At 38.0% G+C, this 20,485-nt stretch overlaps 2 protein-coding genes across 8 annotated transcripts in view; one reads left to right on the top strand and one right to left on the bottom strand.

Moving 5' to 3' along the window:
* Nucleotides 1–10,656, top strand: part of LOC122715894 (cytosolic carboxypeptidase 1-like) — a 31,823-nt gene extending 21,167 nt beyond the window's left edge. For 4 of the 6 annotated variants that reach the window (XM_043938438.1, XM_043938433.1, XM_043938436.1 and 1 more), the window contains 5 exons: nt 8,049–8,301; nt 9,068–9,192; nt 9,285–9,437; nt 9,533–9,684; nt 10,441–10,656. In XM_043938438.1, coding sequence (XP_043794373.1) covers nt 8,049–8,301; nt 9,068–9,192; nt 9,285–9,437; nt 9,533–9,659 — 658 coding nt within the window. In that variant the 3' untranslated portion in view covers nt 9,660–9,684; nt 10,441–10,656. Of the gene's footprint in view, nt 1–5,621; nt 5,722–8,048; nt 8,302–9,067; nt 9,193–9,284; nt 9,438–9,532; nt 9,685–10,440 lie in introns of those variants that run through there. The other 2 variants (XM_043938435.1, XR_006346920.1) reach the window with 2 other exon arrangements.
* A 2,807-nt stretch (nt 10,657–13,463) lies between these two features.
* Nucleotides 13,464–20,485, bottom strand: part of LOC122715896 (mitochondrial uncoupling protein 2-like) — a 10,411-nt gene continuing 3,389 nt past the window's right edge. The window contains exons 2-7 of one of the 2 annotated variants that reach the window (XR_006346921.1): nt 20,148–20,485; nt 19,352–19,473; nt 17,144–17,253; nt 15,245–15,460; nt 14,290–14,745; nt 13,464–14,255 (exon numbers count right to left, since the gene is read on the bottom strand). The exon at nt 20,148–20,485 is cut by the window's right edge and continues 241 nt beyond it. Coding sequence is in view for 1 of the 2 variants with exons in the window: in XM_043938442.1 (XP_043794377.1) it covers nt 14,366–14,745; nt 15,245–15,460; nt 17,144–17,253; nt 19,352–19,473; nt 20,148–20,267 (948 nt within the window). In the remaining variant the exon portion in view is untranslated. Of the gene's footprint in view, nt 14,746–15,244; nt 15,461–17,143; nt 17,254–19,351; nt 19,474–20,147 lie in introns of both variants that reach the window. The other variant, XM_043938442.1, reaches the window with a different exon arrangement.

Below are 20,485 nucleotides of genomic sequence, written 5' to 3' on the forward strand. Positions count from 1 at the left end.
CGAGGATGCTACAGGGGGATTCTCGAGGTCTATTTCAGGCCCTGCCAGCAATCGCTATGTAAGGCCCCTCTTCTTTCTATCTCTCTCTCCACTCCCTAAGGAGCGCTCCTCTCTTCTTCGCCGCTTAACCCTCGTCCCTTTTCACCCGAGGTTCTCTTTCTCTTTCGTTCATTCGTTCCACGGGCATGGAACCAACTCTCCGTTTTAGCCCGCGAATAGCCTCCACGTTCGAGACGATCGAAGGAGCCATATTGCCCCCACCCCCGACCCTTCTACGCCGTCGATTCTTCCATTTCGATATTCCATTTCTAGGACAGTGATCCTCATCACTTTCTGCCTCTACCCACGTCATATATCTGTCCGCCGTCTATACCACGTTACAACATCTGCGTTAAATGTCGTCGAAAAATCTTCGTTTCTTCGGCAATATTCTCTCCAATATCAACTCCATGCCCCCGAGTGATGCAATTTCTTGACAAGAAACTTTGTTCCCGTTCATTTATCCCATCTTTCCGCACGATTTACGAGCACCATGCGCGGTTACACCATGCAGGGAATATGAATCCCCGATTATTTATAGGATTTATATCCACGATTCCGCCCGTTTTCTAAAGAATCCAATTAAATCCGCGCAAAGTGGTCAAGCGACTTTGTACTACGAAAGGGTCGAACGGCCTTGCACACTTTTTTCCGATTCACCGTTCAGAGCTATAATTCAGTTAGCATCCGGGCAGTCTTCTCCGAGTCTGAGATCATTTGGTCAACAGTGATCCTCACTTACCTCACGTACCGTACGTTACCTTACGTTCCTTATCGAATCGTCACGCGTCGAAACCTGAAATGAAAAATCTTCATATATACACCTTCTACGAATCTATACAGCATCGTAACTCGCTCGAACGAATTTTTCCTGTACAATGAAATGACCAACGCGACGTTCCTTCACCTTTTGTCAATTCCACGAAGCGACGATCAACGAATTCCGTTTACTATCCATTGGAAACGATGGAAAAAGGGTTGAGAACTCGATTCAGCCCTCGGTTATCGAACATATCTTCGATGTATGCGCGGCTCATCGATTACGTACCCACGCCTTATTATACGCACGATGTCTCGCGTGTATATATATATTTAGACGTGATGGCGTATCCTTGGGATGTAACGCGATCACACGATTGCATGGATCGCCGTAGGAAACGGCGAAACTCGTGTCGCTTGAGACACGTAATCCTAACGCGTTCCCTAAATCATCTGATATGGTGATCGAGAGGACCGTGCACAGCTCTTTCCATTCTTTCCTTCCATTCTCCCCTTCTCTCGCTGTCCCCTCTGGTTCTCTTGGTTGGATTCCCGACCAGAGATGAGAGCGAACGAACGAATCATGGACTCGACTCGCGGTGCATGTGATCGCCGATAGAATGCAGAAATGGATGATAATAACAGCCGTGGCGGCGTACGACCATTAAATGCGCCTCTTGCGCTCCCACCGTTTTACTTGGGCCCCCTGTTCTTGCCGCTGTTACGTGCCCCGGCCACGACGTAGCCTGACCTAGAACCTGAAACCGTGAACCTCTGCTTCTGCTTGCGGTTACACACTCTCGAAACAAGCGTGCCCGTTGTATTTAATATAATTGACCGTGCTGCTTTGCGGCCAGATTTACGACCGTTTCGACAGTTTTACCGGATTACCGAATTTATCGGGTTGGCGGAAGAGTAATGCCTTATTTCTCGAACTCGTTAATTTATTTTCTCAAAAGTTCTTTTCTCTTTTATAATATATATATATATTACGATTGCTCTTCTCTACAATTCTCAACAATGGTTCTCTCTGCAATGGTGTTTTACGAAATATCGTTATATTGTACGCGGAATGTCAGAATTTTTCTTTTTATAAGATGTATATATAGATAAGCTTGAAATATCATCGAACGAGTATATCTTGTAAACGCTTTCAGTTCACAATTAACCAACGTTGGAAATTATTATTCAAAAGTTAATCGTAGATTCAGCGGCACGAGTTTAACTGAGTTTACATACCTTCTTCGTTACGTGGAAATTCATTAATATTCGTGGACTACGACGCGTTGATTTACGTTATTAACAGAGAACGTTGTTCGTAGTCGTCCGAGGGAAAAAGTTCGTTTCGATCGACAATGATCCACGCGCTCTTTCGACATTATTATTCTAATAATAAACGCGACGATTCTAAAGAAAAAAAAAAGAAAAAAAAGAAAAAGAAGGACTCGATTTCGCCTCCTCCCAAATATTAATCGCTATCAATTTGGTCCATCTTCGTGTCACGCGTCAAAAAAAATTCGCCTCGTTGGGATCCTGTTATCCCTTTCGGTTTCTCCTTCTTATCCCATTTCGAGGCTTAATTCCGTTTGGACGGTTCGTATAGGTTCTCGGTATTGCGTGTGGTTACCAGGAAGGATTCCAGGGAACTATGCCTGTAGACCAGCCGGCCAAGCCTCTAAATTAAATCTCAGATGCGGGATAGGCGAGAAATCTATTCCCAGCCCGCGCAGAGACACTCACTCTCTCTCTCTCTCTCTCTTTCTCTCTCTCCGACCGAAATCGCGAAATTAAATCTTTAAATTTATTGGACTAGCCGGGAACGAGATTGGACGATGAATATTTTGCATCGTATCGGCGAAGCATCGGCGGGGGAGTTACGTATCGGATAAGTCGGTTTCCAATGACAGGGCAGGGATGACGTAGGCATGAAATCGCTGTTCGCTCCTTCACGGACGAATATCCGACAATTTCCTGGTTCCTCGTCCTTGAACGTTGAAACGTTCTCGACGAATACCGTTAATCACGTTCTCGTTGCTTGTCTTGTTGATCGAGATCGAGGATAAAATCGATAAAATCGTGAAGAAAGAAGTTGGCAAAAATCTCGAATCGGTGATCGAACTTTATCTTTATCTCTTTTCAGACGATAAAAGCGAAGAATTTAAAAGTTTTTTAAGTTACACAAAGTTTTTTAAGGTATGCAAATTAATTATCTTTCGAATAAAAATTTAATTTACCACTGAAAAAAAATTACAATTCATCGAATCGTAATGGGAATTAATAATAAATGATGAATAAAAAAAAAACAAAATTTAAAAAAAGAGAAAATATCGTTATATATATAAAAATGGAGTAGTAAAGTTCGAAGATATCCTGGGTGGAGGAGGAAAGGGATATCCGAGATAACAGTAATAGGACTGGAATACGAGTTAAACGCCACGTATGTTGTAAGAAGACAATAATCTATCAGAATTGATGTACTTACATACCAGTCGGTCTTTTATTAATCCAACAATAATCCGTCGTTCCAGCGGTTTCTATTTACGCATGGCGCAAACGACACGCTGTGAAACGCGAATTTTACGAGACCCGCGGACCGAGGTTCACCGAGACGAATTACATTATAGTAAAAAGCTCCATGGACATTCTTTCGTTTCGTTCCTCCTCGTGGAAGGGACCTACGCGACGCCGCGCCGCGTAAGGGCTACTTTTGCCGCATCAGCTTCGAAGAAACGATCGTTCAGGGCGTAGAAGAAACGTCAGCGAGCCGAGAATTCATCAGCGAATATTTCACCCTTTTCTCGACCGTTCCTCGACGCACGCAAAAAGAAGGGAAAAAAGAAGGGGAGGAAGGGGAAAACGAGAGAAAAAAGAAAAAGAAAAAGAAAAAAAGAAGGGGAAAAAGGAAAGAAAAAGAAAGAAGGCAAAAAGGAAACGAGAAGAAGAGAGAGAGAGAGAGAGAGAGAGAAAGGAGATTTAGAGGCGGAGAAAAAGAAAAAGAGACGCTGGTTTCGCGAAGGAATGCAAATCGGGGACTGGTCACGAGTATTCTAATGCGCGATCGTTTCGAGCCCTTCAGACCGGCCGGGATCGGGTGAAACGAACGTCGCACATCCCTTTGATATCAGTGACGCTATAAAGATACCGGGGAGCTGCTGGTCGTTAGTATAGTTGGCCGCGTGTTTCTGTGTTGCGCGAAACGACGACGTATGGAGGCCTTAAAGGCGGCCCTCCATTCCCGCCGCGTGAAGGCATTCGAGATAAGCGCGGCAGCTTACAACAAGGTGCACCAGGTGGTAATTCGCACGTTTTAAAGAGGATGTATCGTGACAAATTTAACATTCGTCGCAGATATGTAGATTTCGCGTGTTTACAGCGTACCCCATTTCAAGCTCCCAATGAAATTCACGTATCTGATCTCCTCTCCTATTTATCCATGATTCTTCCTCCATCCGAGAAAAATTACCAATGGAACTGCTCGAAACGAGATGCACGATAGCATGGAACAAGTTTCGATCGTCCCTTCGATTTAAAGGAAAATACGGCGCGAAGATAGGATTCGAAACCGCGCGCGAGCTCTCTCTCTCTCTCTCTCTCTCTCTCGGTGTGCTCGGTCGCGGTGATATTTCAACGCAGGAGGCTGGGGAAATAGATTTGTTGGGAGGGGGAAAGGAGTTCAGAAGCGCGGTTACACGATCGAAACCCCGGGATAACCTCGAAGAAAATGCCGCGAGAAGGCGAGAAGAGATGAAACAAAGATAGAGGGAGAAGGCCGGGCAAGGATGGTAGTAAAGTTCACGGAAGAAACGCGTGATACGTGGAAGACGACCACGAAGAAACGAACGTTCCCAAGGTGCCCAAGGATTTCTCTTTACGATTGCAAGAACGATCCGCCAATTTTTCTTACTCGCGTCCGCTTCTCCGCCTCTTTTCTTCGATCCTGCCTCCTTCCCCGAAGTATTCGTGACTTCTGCCTATATTTCCTCTCGAACGGCGCGATCCACCGGTAGGGCGAGATAAACGACGAGATGGGACATGGGGTATCGTTCGGTGATAAAGTGGCAAAAAATTATGGCGTAACGGGATCGAAGATCCGCCTGCTCGTTTCCCTTCCCTAAATACAAATACATCTCATCTCGGTTAATTTCAATTAATTACTATAGGATAGGTAAAGTTTGTAATTTTAATTCTTTACATTTGGATCGCGCGATAATTTGTTGAAAATCCGTTGAAGTTATTGTAGAGACGAACGCATGGTACGTCGAGGAAAGAATATATTAGGTTAATGCTCAAAATTAGCGAATGTCTGGTGACTTATAGGATAGGAGTATAAATAACCTGTTTCTGACGTCATCTTAGGAATTGCTCGTCTTTTTGCGCGCTCGAATGGGAGAGAGGGACTCGTCGAGCGAGATTTTTTTTTCGATCACGTTTAAATTTCTCGATTCGCACGCATTTTCGATTCCCTTAGTGGCACGATAATCGTCCCGTCCGCTCTGGCGAGAGTGAAACCAAAGGGAACACGTACAACCACTTTCGATGTAATCTGTTTCGAGACCGCAGCTGCACCGTGCCGCATCGGTAATGCAGTTCGGTAGCATTGTCACAGATATGTCGTGAATTCGATTCACGATTTTTAGGAAGGTACGTCGAATAGAATCGACGGCGAGACGTGCGCGTGGAAGGAAAATAACGACGAAATTCCCCTAGCGATTCACGATCGATCGTCGCATTATGGCGATATAAATCGTTACGATCGATGCTCGTTAATCGTAATCCAATCGAGCGATGCAATTCGCTGTGTGTGATTTTTTTACTATTGCCAGGTGTACGAAGTGCGGCGGTGCACCTTTGAAAATGTGAGGCGCGCAGCCAGTTCGAGATGAGCGGCCGGTTAAGTGTAATTTGTACAGGATCTCTGAGAAGGTGAGAGAAGTTCGCGGTCAAGGCTCCTCCGTTCAAGTCATTGACATCGCTTGCTAGCACGAACAGACTGATGTTGCCCATTACATCGGCCTGCTAATAAAACTGCAAAGAAGTTCGTTGTACAATTGCTTCATTGTCGCTCGCGTGTACGTCGCGTCTCCTGCCATTTCGTTTTCTTCTCTCGTGAGTGCCGATGAATTGTTCAAAGATTCATCGTCGTTCCACAGGGGATTTGTCATTTCGACGGAATAAACGTAATTGCAGGAAGTTTCGTTGCTTGCGATTGTAATATCAGCTTTATATATATATCTCGAGCGATATAGAGACGAGTTTAACTTGATTAAATCGAAAATATTATTACTAACCAATTATTTTCCCACGCTTTTCTCGAGAGGATTAACTCAAAACGGTTTATACAAACCACCGTTTTCACCCTCGAGAAAGAAACATCGCGATTAAAGAAAGAAATCTCTCACGATAATGGTCGCGTTCTTTCCTCCAACCACTCTAATTCGAGTTTCTCGAAAATAGTCAGGAATAACGGCACCATGCCAGTTTCGAGAAGCATTAGAGTTCCGTGTTTTTAACGTCCGCGGAGCAACATTGTCGGCGCCGTTCATCAACGATGATTTCATTTTAATACGCGTTCGGGCGTAATTCTCGCCGCTTTCTTTTTTTCGTCGGACGTCGCCTCTTCTTCCCTCCTCCTACCTCCTCTTCCGTTCCTTCTCGTTCCACGCCGGACGAAATCTATTATCTCCGATGACTGTTGTTTTTCGACGCTTTCTGCTAATGTCCGCCGGTGAACGTCCTCCCCCTCCTCCTCCTCTTCCTCCTCCTCCTCCCCCTCTCCTCCTCCTTCTCCTCCTTCTCCTCCTCCTGCTCCGACGACGACGACGACGACGACACGACGACACGACGACACGACACGACACGACAACAACGATGTCAGCAACGACGACCAGCAACATTTCTTCGCGTACCGTCATCCACACAGGTGCATCGTCATTCTTCCCCCTCCCCCATTATCCATTATTCTTATTATTCCTCGCCATCTGCCGGTCGCGAGATATCGATCGTTACGTAGCTATCTCGAGCCCGTGTCACGTCTGTCTGTACTACCTTAAAGACCGGAAGCGATTACGAGGCGTCAAATTGCTAATGTTTGTATTACGTGGCCTATGTCTCGGATCGGAAGAACGATCGAAGATTCCTGTCCATGGGTTACGCGTGTACCGATTGTTAATCCCACGGTGAGCGACTTCTTGTAACCGCTAATTATTTCTATTTCGTTTATCATTTCTATTCGATGTCTTATCGCTTCCTCTATACGCAAGTATTTCGAGTATTTTGTTAGGAGAACGGTTGGCAAACCTCTGAAAAAATGCGAGGAAACCTTGAATTTCAATCTCGTTACGTCACGAATTCACGAAGCGTCAAATATTTAAATTTCGGACAAGGCAAGCTGGAAGAAATATTTGGACACGTCTGACGGATATATATATATATTTGGTATTCCAAGTACCTAGCATTATGTACATCTCGAAACAATGTTAGAACGACAGGTAGAAGCAAAATGGCGGTCTCGGTGTGTAAGCCGGGGGTCCACATTATCCCACTATTAACTATGCGAGACGCGGAGGCGTAACTTCCTCCGGCCCGACTTCCGGTCGCCGGAAACGTCCTTCTAACCGCGGCTGAATCCTTAAATGAAGACGATCTCTGACAAGGCCCTTCTCCTTCTCGACGTGCATCATCGACGTGCGAACTGACAGGAAATTCTAAAACCGTGCTTCTCAGAAGTTTCTTATATATTACGGAGCGAACCGGTCCAGTTAGAACCGGGCGATTCGTTTATTTTTCAAAAAAAAAAAAATTAGAAGAGAAACAGGAAGTAATTAAATTAAATTATTATTATTACATATATATACTTTAAGATAAATCTTAAATGTTTATTTACCTCTATATAAAATATTTCACGAAAATATTAATCCCGTGAATTTGTCCATTATTTTGTTGTAGAAAATGATTGAAAATAAAGAAAACAAAGATTTCGTTCGCATTATAAAAATTTACGAGTGTTGATAACACATTCGTCTACCCTATTAACTTTCAAATTTAAATACTCGTATCCGTAATAAACATATTATTTATGATAAAAAGAGAGATAAATAGAGGATACGATTTTGATCGTATCGAAATCTAGATAAAAAGAATAATAATAATAATAATAATAATAATAATAATAATAAAGAACGATTGGTATTCGGATCCAGTGTGTGGAAAAAAACAGCGCGTTAAAGGCGTTTATTTTCGATTGATTACAGTAATCGATACGGATTGACGAACGAAGATCTGAACAGGCGGTGGAGCAATCCGAACCAGGTTCTCCATCCTGTGATCTATCACACGAAGGGTCTGATGGAGTACTGCACGAGGGTGTTGCAAAGGCCTCCCTATGTTTTCGTCGACTATCACGGCCATTCACGGAGGAAGAATGTGTTTCTGTTCGGTTGCTCAAGGTCGGGTTCTTGGAGTGCCGCGGACAGGGCGAAACCGGACCAGCCGTCTCAGTATTTGGTAAGGGGGACGAAAGAGGAGCGAGGAGAAGCCTAGGGTATTATTTTTAGACGCGCGGTAGTACGGGTTACATGCACCGGCAACGAGAACTACGAACGGTAATCTAGCGCGATCTATCGAAGTCAATTTACGAGCGAGCGGTTCTCCGCCAAGAGGGGAAGTATCAGAGGCGAAACTCGATGTAATTTACGGCGGACAGGATCGGTACATCGATTCCGTGTGCTCCAATTTTAGATATTACCCACGAAAATGAAGAAGATCCCATTTCGATTGGATTACGAACATTAACGTTTCTTTTTTTTTTCCTTCTTTTTTTTTTTTTTTTTATTAGGGCATCGAAATTCGAAACTTGAAAATTCGAAATTTTAAAAGTTCTTTGCTATTTTGATACGAAATTCTCGAAACTCGGGTAACAATTTGTATAAATGATTTATAAGAATGTTTTTGAATATTTTATTCAAGTTAGTAAAAATTGAATAAATTTTAAGATTGATCATATTGTGAAAATCTTATCTTTCTATATATAATAAAAGATGACTGTTGTTATTATACATCGAGTTTAAACCTGAGTTCAAGAAAGTTTCTAGAAATAGAATATACTCTTCGGGTTTTTCGAGAATTTCGAGAAATATTTTTATCCTCGATCTGTTTATCAATCGCATCCGCATCGAATTCTAATTATAATTTTATCGTTAAAATCTTAAACGATATATGATGATAATAAATATCTTCTCGTAAGATATATCTGCCGCAATACACGTTTCAGACGTTGCCGTATCTCATGCAAAAAATATCTCCAGCGTTCGCATTGCCACTGTGCTCGTTCAAGGTCGAGAGGCACAAGGAGTCCACGGCTAGGGTAGCCATATGGCGGCAGTTAGGTGTTTCGAGGTATTGCATACACGACTGTTACCGATTTATCTTCGTTCAAGATCGATTAGATTGCATTTAACTCATGCTCTTTTCTCTGCGATTTTGCGCAGAAGTTACACGATGGAGAGCAGTTTCTGCGGATGCGACCAGGGATTGCTGGCGGGTATGCATCTGGACACGAAACACTTGAAGGCCATCGGCCAGGATTTCTGTCAGGCTCTGTCAATGATGAAGGATTATACCGAGAATTGGAGTCTTGACAAGTAGGTTGAGAGATGAATAATCTTGGTAATAAGAAAGTTTGCGGGAAATTTGATTGGAAGGCGAGGTATAATGATAAATGTAAATGAATATGAAGGATTTGTGAGCGCAGATCGTTGGAAGAGGAGTGTTGCCCGCTAAAATGCATTTCGCAGAAATCAAAAACCGTTGCTAAATGTATTCAGGATAAGCCTGCGGCCCTTCATCTTGCTGCAATTCCTTAATGAGTGATTAAACAAACGATTTAAGGCAAGATTTGTGTAGAAATTTTTTGTGTTTGAAAATCATACTAATTCTGCTGTGATCTTATTGAATTTTTATTGAGTCGATTAGAAATTATCGTTGATTTTGTAAATCAATTTATTCTTATTATTACATGTTCATATATTTTATTTTAAAATCATTCGAAAACGCTATTGGTGTTTTTTTAATATATCTTTCGAAATGTTTGCCAAGAATTTACATAACTTAATTCTTATCTAAAGAATCCAGGTATCAAGCATTCTATTATTAAATAATTTTTTATTTTCTTTTAAAGAGATTTCTAAATCTAATCGGAAGTAGATTGTTCAAGATTAATAGAACTTTTTTATTGATCATTTATTAATATGTAAAATTCATTCATTACGTTTATTTCAAATATATTTCAAATATATTAACATTGTGTTAATATTGTTGAAAATTGAAAATAAGTCTAAAAAATTCGCAACTTTAAGTTTCTCGTCAACTCAATATCTCTCAATTTCATTTCAATAAAAAAAAAAAAAAAAATATTTAATATTTTAAAACAATCATCCGTATTAATATTTCTTTCGTATTTTGAAAATTTCGTATTATGTATATAATACACTTATATTTTACTAAATTTAAACTAAATCTTGCCTGATCACCTTTCTAATAACGACGAATAACCAATTAATTAATTAATTAACAAATAACAAATATTAAAAAACTTTTAAAATATTATTATTCCCTTATCATAATATATTTATTTCTCTTCCCTAGGATACCTATGGGAGAAGGTATTCCCGAGGAGTCAGGATGCATGGAAGATGACATTTCGTCTAGCTGCGAGTCAGAGGAATCTGATTTTGAGACTTAAACAAATTTTAATTTATAGATTCGACAACGATATCGACGATTCGTAGTTTCTTTATAAATAGATCGGAAGCTTTGTACAGGTTTTTGACTGCGAAATAAAAAAGAAAAAAAAAAAAAAAACGAAAGAACACCGGACAAAAGATTCTGTACACTTTAAAGAATTTTTATTTAAAACTCGTAACAAATATCAAGCTATTTCTACGAAGAACCTATCTAAGAAATTAAAGCCCCCTTTTCCATTGTATATATAATTTCAAAAATGAACGCCTCGCTTGCCACAAATGTAAATTGAAACTTCTATTAAATTTGAGCATCTTAAACGTGCGAGAAATCTCACCATGCGTAGAAGGTGCGCCCGCTCCTTCGAATTTCGTTGGATAAAGCAACGATTAACGCCAAGAACAAACCAAGGAGAATTCATTAATTTTGAAATTAAATGGCGTGAACAATCAATAAAAGAAAAAAAACCCTTAAAAAAAAAAAAAAATCCAAGAAAGCAATTCAAAAAAGTCGAAATGATTTCGATTCCTTTCTTTTTTTTTTTTTTTTTTTTGCAAAAACTACAAACATATTATTTAATTAAAACGTGAAATTAAATAATTCAAATAAAGCAAGAAACCTTTATCCTGTTTCGCTATATATACCTCACTGTTTACATTACATATTCTACATGATATTTTAATCAAAATGTGATCATAGAAAATAAAGCTTACTTATTGTAATACAGCAAATATATGTCGTTATAAATTTTCATCCAAAGCTCGCAAGCATTTGAAATTCTCTCATCCTTTCTCGCATTTTATAATCGCTAATCCTTAATTAATTGGTTCAGTCTTCTACAAGGCGTTAAGATACAAGTCGTTAATCGCTCAGTTAGTTCATTACACGAAAATTTTACCAAATTCGAGAAATTTAATAATTGTGTTGCTCAATCTTTAATACAAGCTGCATACAAGCGATACATATACAATGCTTAGAACGATATTAGAATATAATCTTCAATCTAAAAAATTACCAAAAACGGAAAGATAAAGAGAGGATTCGTTTAAAAATATAGTAAAACATACATTGCGCTCGACGATTGTGTTGAATCGAAGCTCGATCGATGGGATGTGCGTGCAACGTATCGAATATAAAGTATATTGAAAAAGAGAGAAAAGAAAGAGGAAAAATCACCTTTTTTTTTTTGTAATTCGCGAAAAGAATTTGTGCAATAAGAGAGAGGAGAGGGAAAGAGAGAGAACAAAGAGAATAAAGAATAATCGAGAAAAAGCTTTTTCTCTTCCTTGCTTTTTTTCTAAACTTTAAAAAACGCGCGAAATTAAAACGCGCGATAGCAATATTTTTTAGTCAAATCTATTTAAATTCTCATGGGCGTAATGAAAGGTAATTTAGCCTATGACCTATGTCACATATCATAAAGAACCGTGTTAATTAAATTTAAACGCGCGCAGCAAACCAGCTCTACGAATTGTGAAACACGCAATTTAATCCGTATCTCCCTTTTTTAATATTTTTTTTTTTTTAATACGTTTTATAAAATAATTGCATCGTAATCCACCTACGATCAGAACATTCACATGCAAAATACTTCTTAAAGCGGTGCCCATCGTGAAATATACTTATTTCGTTATACAATTAAAGACACTTAATACAAAGTATATATATATATATATATTTAATAGGATAGAGATAATAATAAACGTTCTTCTTGAAATCGGTAAATATTATTCTCGGTTGGATATTTTCATCCAATTCTGCAGCTTCTCAGTTACGCAATATATAAGAGGCAGTAAAATCTTTCGTTACATAGTATACATATTAAAAGAGAAATTCCTCCAATAGAAAATTGTATCTATCAAATGACGTAACGATAGTAACGAACTGGTCTAAATTGATATTGATTGAATGTAATAATAATAATAATAATAATAATAATAATAAGTAATACTGTATGATATACCCGAGCTACAATTACGGATTTCACGAAGATCGATGTGAATGTGTTGTGTTAAAAAGTTGTACGTCTTCAAAGATGGATGAAATAAGAAATAAAATTTCATTTCACCGATGAACGTGGATAATTGTTAGTAAGTATTAAAAAAAAAGAGAAAGAGAGAGAGAGAAAGAGAGAGAGAGAGAGAGAGAGAGAGAGAGAGAGAGAGAGAGAACGATATAATGGATAGATGACACAATCGAAATTAATAAGATAATAAGAATTGCTCTTTAATGTGAAACATACATCAATAGATGGTAACATAGCTTTAAAAAACAGACTACAAGTCGTCGATCGAAATTCGATAAAAATTGTGCCCTGTATATAATATTAATTGACCCGAAATCAGATTGTTAAATATCCGCCCGTATTTCTTTTAAATATCTCTAGCAATTGTTGGAAGAAAAAAAAAAATTAAATCCCGCGTAAACATAATTGTTTAAAAGAACGAATTACAATTATACACACAGATACAGCGGAGGATGTTCGTTTAGCTCGGCGTTTGTTATCATAGTATATCGAAGAATTAATCGTAGTCATTAAAAAAAGAAAATCAGTCGAATAATCATCGTACATGTGTGTAGCTCGTGTCAACAGATCTCGCAAATACTCGAAATCAATTTTGAAACCTTATTGTCTGTCTGGCGTATCGTAATGCGCGTGATTTTTATATTAAGTATTTTTTATCAGGGGAGAAATTTCTTTTCCTCTATTGTCCTACTAAATGTTTCTAAAGCTGACTTACGTAGCCAAAAATGTTTCATTATGGATTATTGACAGATTTCTAAAGATATTCTCGATCGTACGTGCACTCTTTTATTTTATTTTATTTATTTATTCTTTTTTTATTTCTTTCCTTTCAATCGATAATTTAAAAATTCATCAATTACAATTATAATTACAGTATTCGAATTCGCGGACGGACAATTTCTTTTTTTTTTTTTTCCGTTTCTTTACTTTTTTTTTTCAATAGATTCTTTTTCTTCTTTTTCTCTTATTCAAATTAGAATGCACGCGCGGTCGTATCTACCGGAAAGAAAAATGAAAATACAACGATATGATGGGAGAATTGATTGCCGTCGTTTGCAACAAAGCTATTAGTAATATCAACATAATTGTGCTTATAAATCGTCTTAGACTTAAATCTTTTAGTAAAGATAAAGAAACACTAATATACATCTAATTTCGTGCGAGCAATTATATCTTACAGAATAGCAGCGCAATAGCTTCATTTATCGTAAATCATAATCACCCTCTACGTATGCATAAGCAAGAGTCTCTACGAGTAATCGTTACATACGTATACGTATTAGGTAGAAAAACTAGCGATATAGATACAAAGAGCTGCCCCTCACAATAAAGATCCCCAAAATGTTATCAAAATTTATAATTATATACCCGATCTACCCTCGATAATACAAAGTAATAAGTAACGCTCGATGAATCTGTAACATGCACTATCTACTTAAGAAAAAGAAAAAAAAAAAAAAGAAACAAAAAAAAACTTATATATATATATACGCGTCAAAGTTATCGTGAAATATGTAAATAAGTAATGCGAACGACGGCAAGCGAAGATATTCTCTACTCGAAACGATCAAATCTAAACCGATACACGATTACATACATCCTCCCATCCCTAAGCTACACGATCGAAATACAGATTATGAAGCTGCAGTTTGATTAAAACACGGTTGTCGCGCGTGTGTGTGTGTGTGTGTGTGTGTGTGTGTGTGTGTGTGTGTGTGTGTGTGTGTTTAGTGAATCGACGAAGACGCGCCCCAGTCGGTCGACGAGAACGACGTAGAGACGCGTAGGGGGATGTGTAATTGTTTACTGGTTCAGCTTCTTCGCGTAGACCTTGAACTGCTCGTAAGTGATCCAGAGAACGATGTTCCAGGAAACGAGCCGCGTGAAGCTGGGCACGAAGCCTTTGTAAAACGCGGACGGCCCTTCCTTCATCATCATACGAACAGCGCAATCCTTGACGCCCTTGTACTCGCCGGGGGCGCTGTTCATGTAACGAGTCTTCACCACGTCCACAGGGCTGGCTGCCAACGTGGTGCACAGCCCTGCCGCCACCGCGGCCGTAATGTGGCAGGGAATCCCATCGCGCAGATATCCGTGTTCCAAGATGAAATCCTTGATGATGTCGTAGCAAACGATCTCCGCCACGTTCACGATCGCGTTTCTCGAGATGTTGGGCATAGTTCCTGAATAAAGGGAGAATTCGTGATTAATTTTAAACGTGATTCGCACACGTTTGATTTCGATCTTTAGATCGAATGGGGGAGAGAGAGAGAGAGAGAGAGAGAGAGAGAGAGAGAGAGAAAATTTCGAAATTAGAATCGATTAATAAGCTACTAGAAATATTTAATTAATTTTTCTCTATCAATGTCGCTCGCGAATTTGAAATTTAAATCAATCCATGTTGTTATGTTTTTTTTACGACAATTAGAGAATACAATCGGAGAATATAAATTATTTTTTATCGCTTAAAGCGCATTATTGGCTGTTTCAAATATTCCATAAACATATATGCTGCATACAAAATTTTTTTTTTTTTTTACCCGAATATTGAGATCATAACGAAATTTATCTCGAATTTTCGACTAATATCGGGAATCCGTATACTCGCCTAGAGCGAAAGTATATCGTATATTTATATCGCGTAAGTTGGACTTAATCGTAATACAATTTGAAGGATGGTACCTTTCCAAAGGCCCCGCGTTCCTTCTTCGGCAGCGATATTCTTGTACGCTTGCAGGGTGGAGCTATATCTCACCGATCCTCCATTACTTCCAGCCTGTAGGCGTACCTTGACGACGTCGGTCGGTTGAGCAAAGAGCACCGCCAGGGCGCCTGTCGTGATTCCAGCGGCGATTCGTACGGAGATACTCTTCGATCCGCTCGCGCTCCTGTTATTACCTGTCAAGATAAAAGAATACGGTGAAAAAACGGCTCGTTCCGGTGTTTATTTGTCTGGGTTTGTTTCGAGATATGCACGTTACACGCTTTGCGTTTCACGGTTTTCAAATCGATAAAAAAGTAATTAGGATGCAGGGTGGGACAAGATCGCGCTCTGCGCGGTAACAGCACGTTTATTGGCTTATTGATTATCATCACGTTACAATCAACGCTCAGTCTAAATAATTTTCACGTCACGAGGGTTTTTCTCAAACGGAATATCACGATTTCACATTCTACTAGAGTACAATGTGTTGCGATAAGAACTGGGTCAAATACTGATACGAGCCTGATACTCGAGATCAACTGAATGAATACAATTATTATAAATATTATACTTCGATTTTATTTTTCGTTATTTCGTTCTTTTTCTTTTCCTTTTTTTTTCTTTCTTTCGAAAAAAAGAAAAGTATATTCTAAAGTGTATTATCTTCAAAGATATGAAATGTATCGCTGATCTCGAGTATCATTGCGTCATCGGCTTTATACGATCTTAGCAACTTTCTTGATTCAAGTAAAGTGATCCGTTTAAGAGGTTCAATTACAAATACGCCGATAAGTTACGCAAGGAAATAGTTTACAACATGCCATGAAGGGTCAAATTCGAAATTCGCGTTACGACCGTTTAGCTTCTGATTAAGATATTTTATCCTCGATAAGAGATTAATTATAAATAACCGATAATAAAATTATCACGATCGACTCCACGCATACATACATGAAAAATACCGGAAACATACATGCTTGCTTTCTTATCGATATAATGCTGTATTAGTTTACACGCGATTAGCAAAAAGTTTAATAGAATGGAATTCAATTGGGAAATCGTATCGGTTACGAGATCGAACTGCGCATTTTCTTTTCCTTTTTTTTTTTNNNNTTTTTTTTTTTTTCTTTCTTTTTTTTACTATCGTTTTTAAATTTCGAGAGAAAAAAAAAATATTAAAAAAAAGAAAAAAATACCGTTTATCGATACGAAAATATCGATCGTTCACGAGTATACACGCAATAAATAACAATAGCACATAAAATTAATTTACAAATAATTCAAATTGCAGGAGAAGAGTACAAACGACATACTACTCTTGAGGCAGTGATTATCTGTAAGCCTTCTTTCTTCCTTTACTTCCTTTTCGACGGTCGACTCTAGATCGTAGAAATGACGACGATCAGCGATGCGAGACGTCTACATTAACATCTGCGTTAATCGATTGAAATAGCATAAAAAAAAAAAAAAAAAAAAAAAAAAAGAAAAAAAAAGTTGAAAGAAAAGGAGATACGGTACAGCATCACGATCCGAGGCTGCTGCATTTTGACTCGCGATATCGAAAGTAACTCGACAGGGTACCCTTGCGAGAGTTCTTTTTTTTTTCTCTTGTTATATGTCTCTCTCTCTATATATATATATATAAGTCTATATATATATAAAATTCGTATAATTTCTTCTATTAAAAAAGCACGCGGTAGCCGATGGCGGTCGATGATCGACCAACCAGCCGTTACTTACGCGTGTGTCACTCATTCATGTAACAGAGAGATGGAGAGCACGTGCGCGGCGTTCGTTCGCTCGCGCTCGCGCTTATACCCGGTTATATCGTATAGGAGGATTACGTAATCAAAAAGTTAGGAGTTTGTTGGATGTACCGTCGATGATTCCAGCGTAGCGTGACTTCACCCCGTCGTAGAGGCCCAACCGTATGCTGGCGAAACACATCTGTCTCTGGAGTCCCGCGGACAGACCTCCGTACAGGCTCCTGTAACCACCCTCGCTCAAGCTCACCGCCCTCACAATTTACCCTCAAACGTAGCCCAGGGTAATATTTTTTTTTTTTGATTTGTTTTGCTTTTACAAGTTTTTGTTTATTTTCTTTTTTTTTTTCGATTTCTTTTTTTCTCTCTCTCGCTCTCTTTTTTTCTCTAATTTGCTCCCCTTCGAATGAATCGAATAATAAAATTTTTTTTTTTTTTGAAAAATTCAAACAATTCAATTTTCGTTCCTTTTTTTTTAACCTTTTGGAAACTAGATCCTGTTTATCGAAAAATCGAAGCTGCTAATAACGATATGACGATGGAATAATCGCCATATCGATATATTTAATAACGCAATTATAAAATATAAGTATTGAATGCATATTTTTAAAAGGACACTAGTCAACAAAGGGTGAATTCTCTCTCTTTTTCTCTCTCTCTCCCTTATTTCTTATTTGATTAAGAAGATAAAAAAAGATAAAAAAAATGGGTATCGTTTTATTAAAAACATTCGTTTGAAATGTTATATAATTATAACATTTTTTATGTAAAAAGATTGGAAGGGAAGCCAATAGAGTCTCTGATCGACAATATCGGAGGAGTACGAGAGAAAAGATCAGCTAGAAAAGTCGGGAGAGAGCTTGCGCTGAGAGAGCTGGACACGATTATGACAAATCGTATTCGCAGAGGAGGCGCAACCATGCGAGACGCCACTCTGCTTTTTTTTTTTTTCTTTATTTTATTTTATTTTATTTATTTATTTTATTTTATTTATTTTCAATCTTTCAAAAAAGGAAAACTGCGGCTGAGCAAAGGCAAAATAAATGGAAGCAGAGAAAAATAAGAAAATCGAAATAAGAGATAAGAAAAGAAAAAAGTTTTGCACAGGTGGGGAGTTTGAAGTGGTCACGCGATGCCTTCCTTTCCTGTGAGGAGACATCCGACATTAAAGAACGATCGTAACATCGATTACCATGTATTCAAAGGCAATTATTGATCTTACATAAATAAATAAATAAGTAATAATTACGAGCGATAATCGTTATTTATTGTCGACTTCGTTCAAGAATAGGAAAGGCATCTCGTGTCAAAGAGAGAAAGTATAAAAATAAAGTACAGAGGCGAGTGCCATGGATGTGTTAGCTCTTCGAATAAAATCCAATTATCAAGTATACGAACACGTGCTTGATTATGCAATCACGTGTTAGTTCAATGAACAATCGATAGCACTCGATAAGATCGAACCGAAGCTAAATACATATATAGAAAAGAAAGAAAAAAGACAGGTAAACCCAATTAGCATTAGAAAAAAGAGTAAAGATATGATAAGTAAAATGCCAATGCATCAGCGATTTTTCGTATTTTATATAACCGCGATATCGTAATACTTCCATTATGTTATCTCGATCTTCGTCCGTCGTCGTCGTCGTCGATGCTCTTTGTGTAAATTAAAAAAAAAAAAAAAAAAAAAAAAAAAAAGAGAAGAGTTATACAATTTCGATCAATGTATTTTCTTCGTTCAATTGGTTCCAATTAGGTATACAGAATGAAACGAACAACGTACCATGATCTTTAAAGATCGTGCGGTGCATTTGATTATAATTAGATTTAGCTCACGATGCAACGACGTCGATGGCATCGATCGATCCAATGTATAGTTATAGAGATCGAAAGAACAATCGAATCGCGAGGCCACGTGCAGAGAATTAAAGAAATTCTCGAGTCATGGAATATGCCAAGAAGCTCTTTCAGAAAGAGTTAATGTGCGTTCTATTCAATTAGCGATTGACTTCAAGTTATTTGAACGAACAGCCCTATGATCAGCCAGTACGGAATTTTTCTTTTTTCTTTTTCTATTTTTTTTCTTTTTCTTTTTCTTTTTCTTTTTTTTTTTTTTTCAAGTTGAAGTAATTACGTAATCAAATAATTATCATTCGAGCGGGCATGAAAAAGTGCCCGCCGTGTATATAAACTTTGATTCGAATCGGAAGAATATATATATATGTATATATATATACGCTAATTATATTTATGTACAATAATGTAATCGGTTTTTACCTACCCCTTGTTCTTAAATTACGGATAGGATCATGAATAACGTACCTTGCTCCTTCGAGTCTGACGATGTTCTTTACTGTCCTCCATAATCCTGGTTGCGTATTTCGCATCGCGAGCATGGAGCCATCCGCAGTCGCCAATAGAAGAGGACGACTTTCTCCGGCAATCTAAAAAAATATAAATTGTTTATATTTTGCGCGAGTTTAACATTTAAATCAAATCAATATTCGAAATATTTATTTATTTCTTTCTTTGTTCATTCACAGATAAGAAATATTCTTTCACAATTACAATGTATAAATATTATGTACAGCAAAAAGCATATAGAATATTTGCACAAACATCCTTGCTTGAATCTTGAAAATATGTATAAACGAATTCACAAGGAAATCAAGCAATTCCTATGAAAAAGAATTGACTTGATTGATTACACGAATACAATTTAATGAATTATTTATGATAATATTAGTATGTATATAAGGACTAATGGAAATTTTTTAAGAATTAAGAAGGATATCAAAATGATTAATACGTATAATCAAACATGAATTTTAAAAATTATATAAAATACGCCAGTATGATTTTGCACTGTTTTATAATATACTATAGCCTAAGGAAAATTAGAAAAAAAGTTGTAATTATGCGAGCACATTATAAATAAAACATAGAAATTTATACTAAATATTTGAACGAAATATTTGAACTTTATATCTTAAGTTACAATAAGTAACATTCTCACGAAGAAGATTTCTAGATCTTTAGACTTTGAAAATTTGTAATTTTTATTTGTAAGTACAGAAGCTCATCATTTCGATCTACAATTAAACATGCGTATATTTACCTGCATTCTGACTTTGGCGGTGTCCAAAGGAAACGTCGCTAAATCAGCGATACAGGCTGCTGTGCCTGCGGAAAGTAACTTTATCCATAAAGGGAATTCTTCCGACGCCTGTTGCTTCATCGTGCTCTCGTTCTTTTCACTCTTTTTCTCTCCAACAATCTTCTTCTTTTTTTTTTTTTTGTTGCGTTTTGAACTAGTTGACTGATCAGTGCGTTCTAGGTTGATGCATGCGTCGGATGTATGGGGGTTGGAATAGTGCAATCTTTCGAATTCTCTCGACTCCTTGAAATCCCCGCGTGACTTGTTTCGACTCTTGCTCGTTTTTTTTTTTTTTTTTT

This window comes from Apis laboriosa, unplaced genomic scaffold, assembly GCF_014066325.1.
Source record: "Apis laboriosa isolate Shangri-la unplaced genomic scaffold, ASM1406632v1 scaffold40_cov151, whole genome shotgun sequence".
Classification (NCBI taxonomy): domain Eukaryota; kingdom Metazoa; phylum Arthropoda; class Insecta; order Hymenoptera; family Apidae; genus Apis; species Apis laboriosa.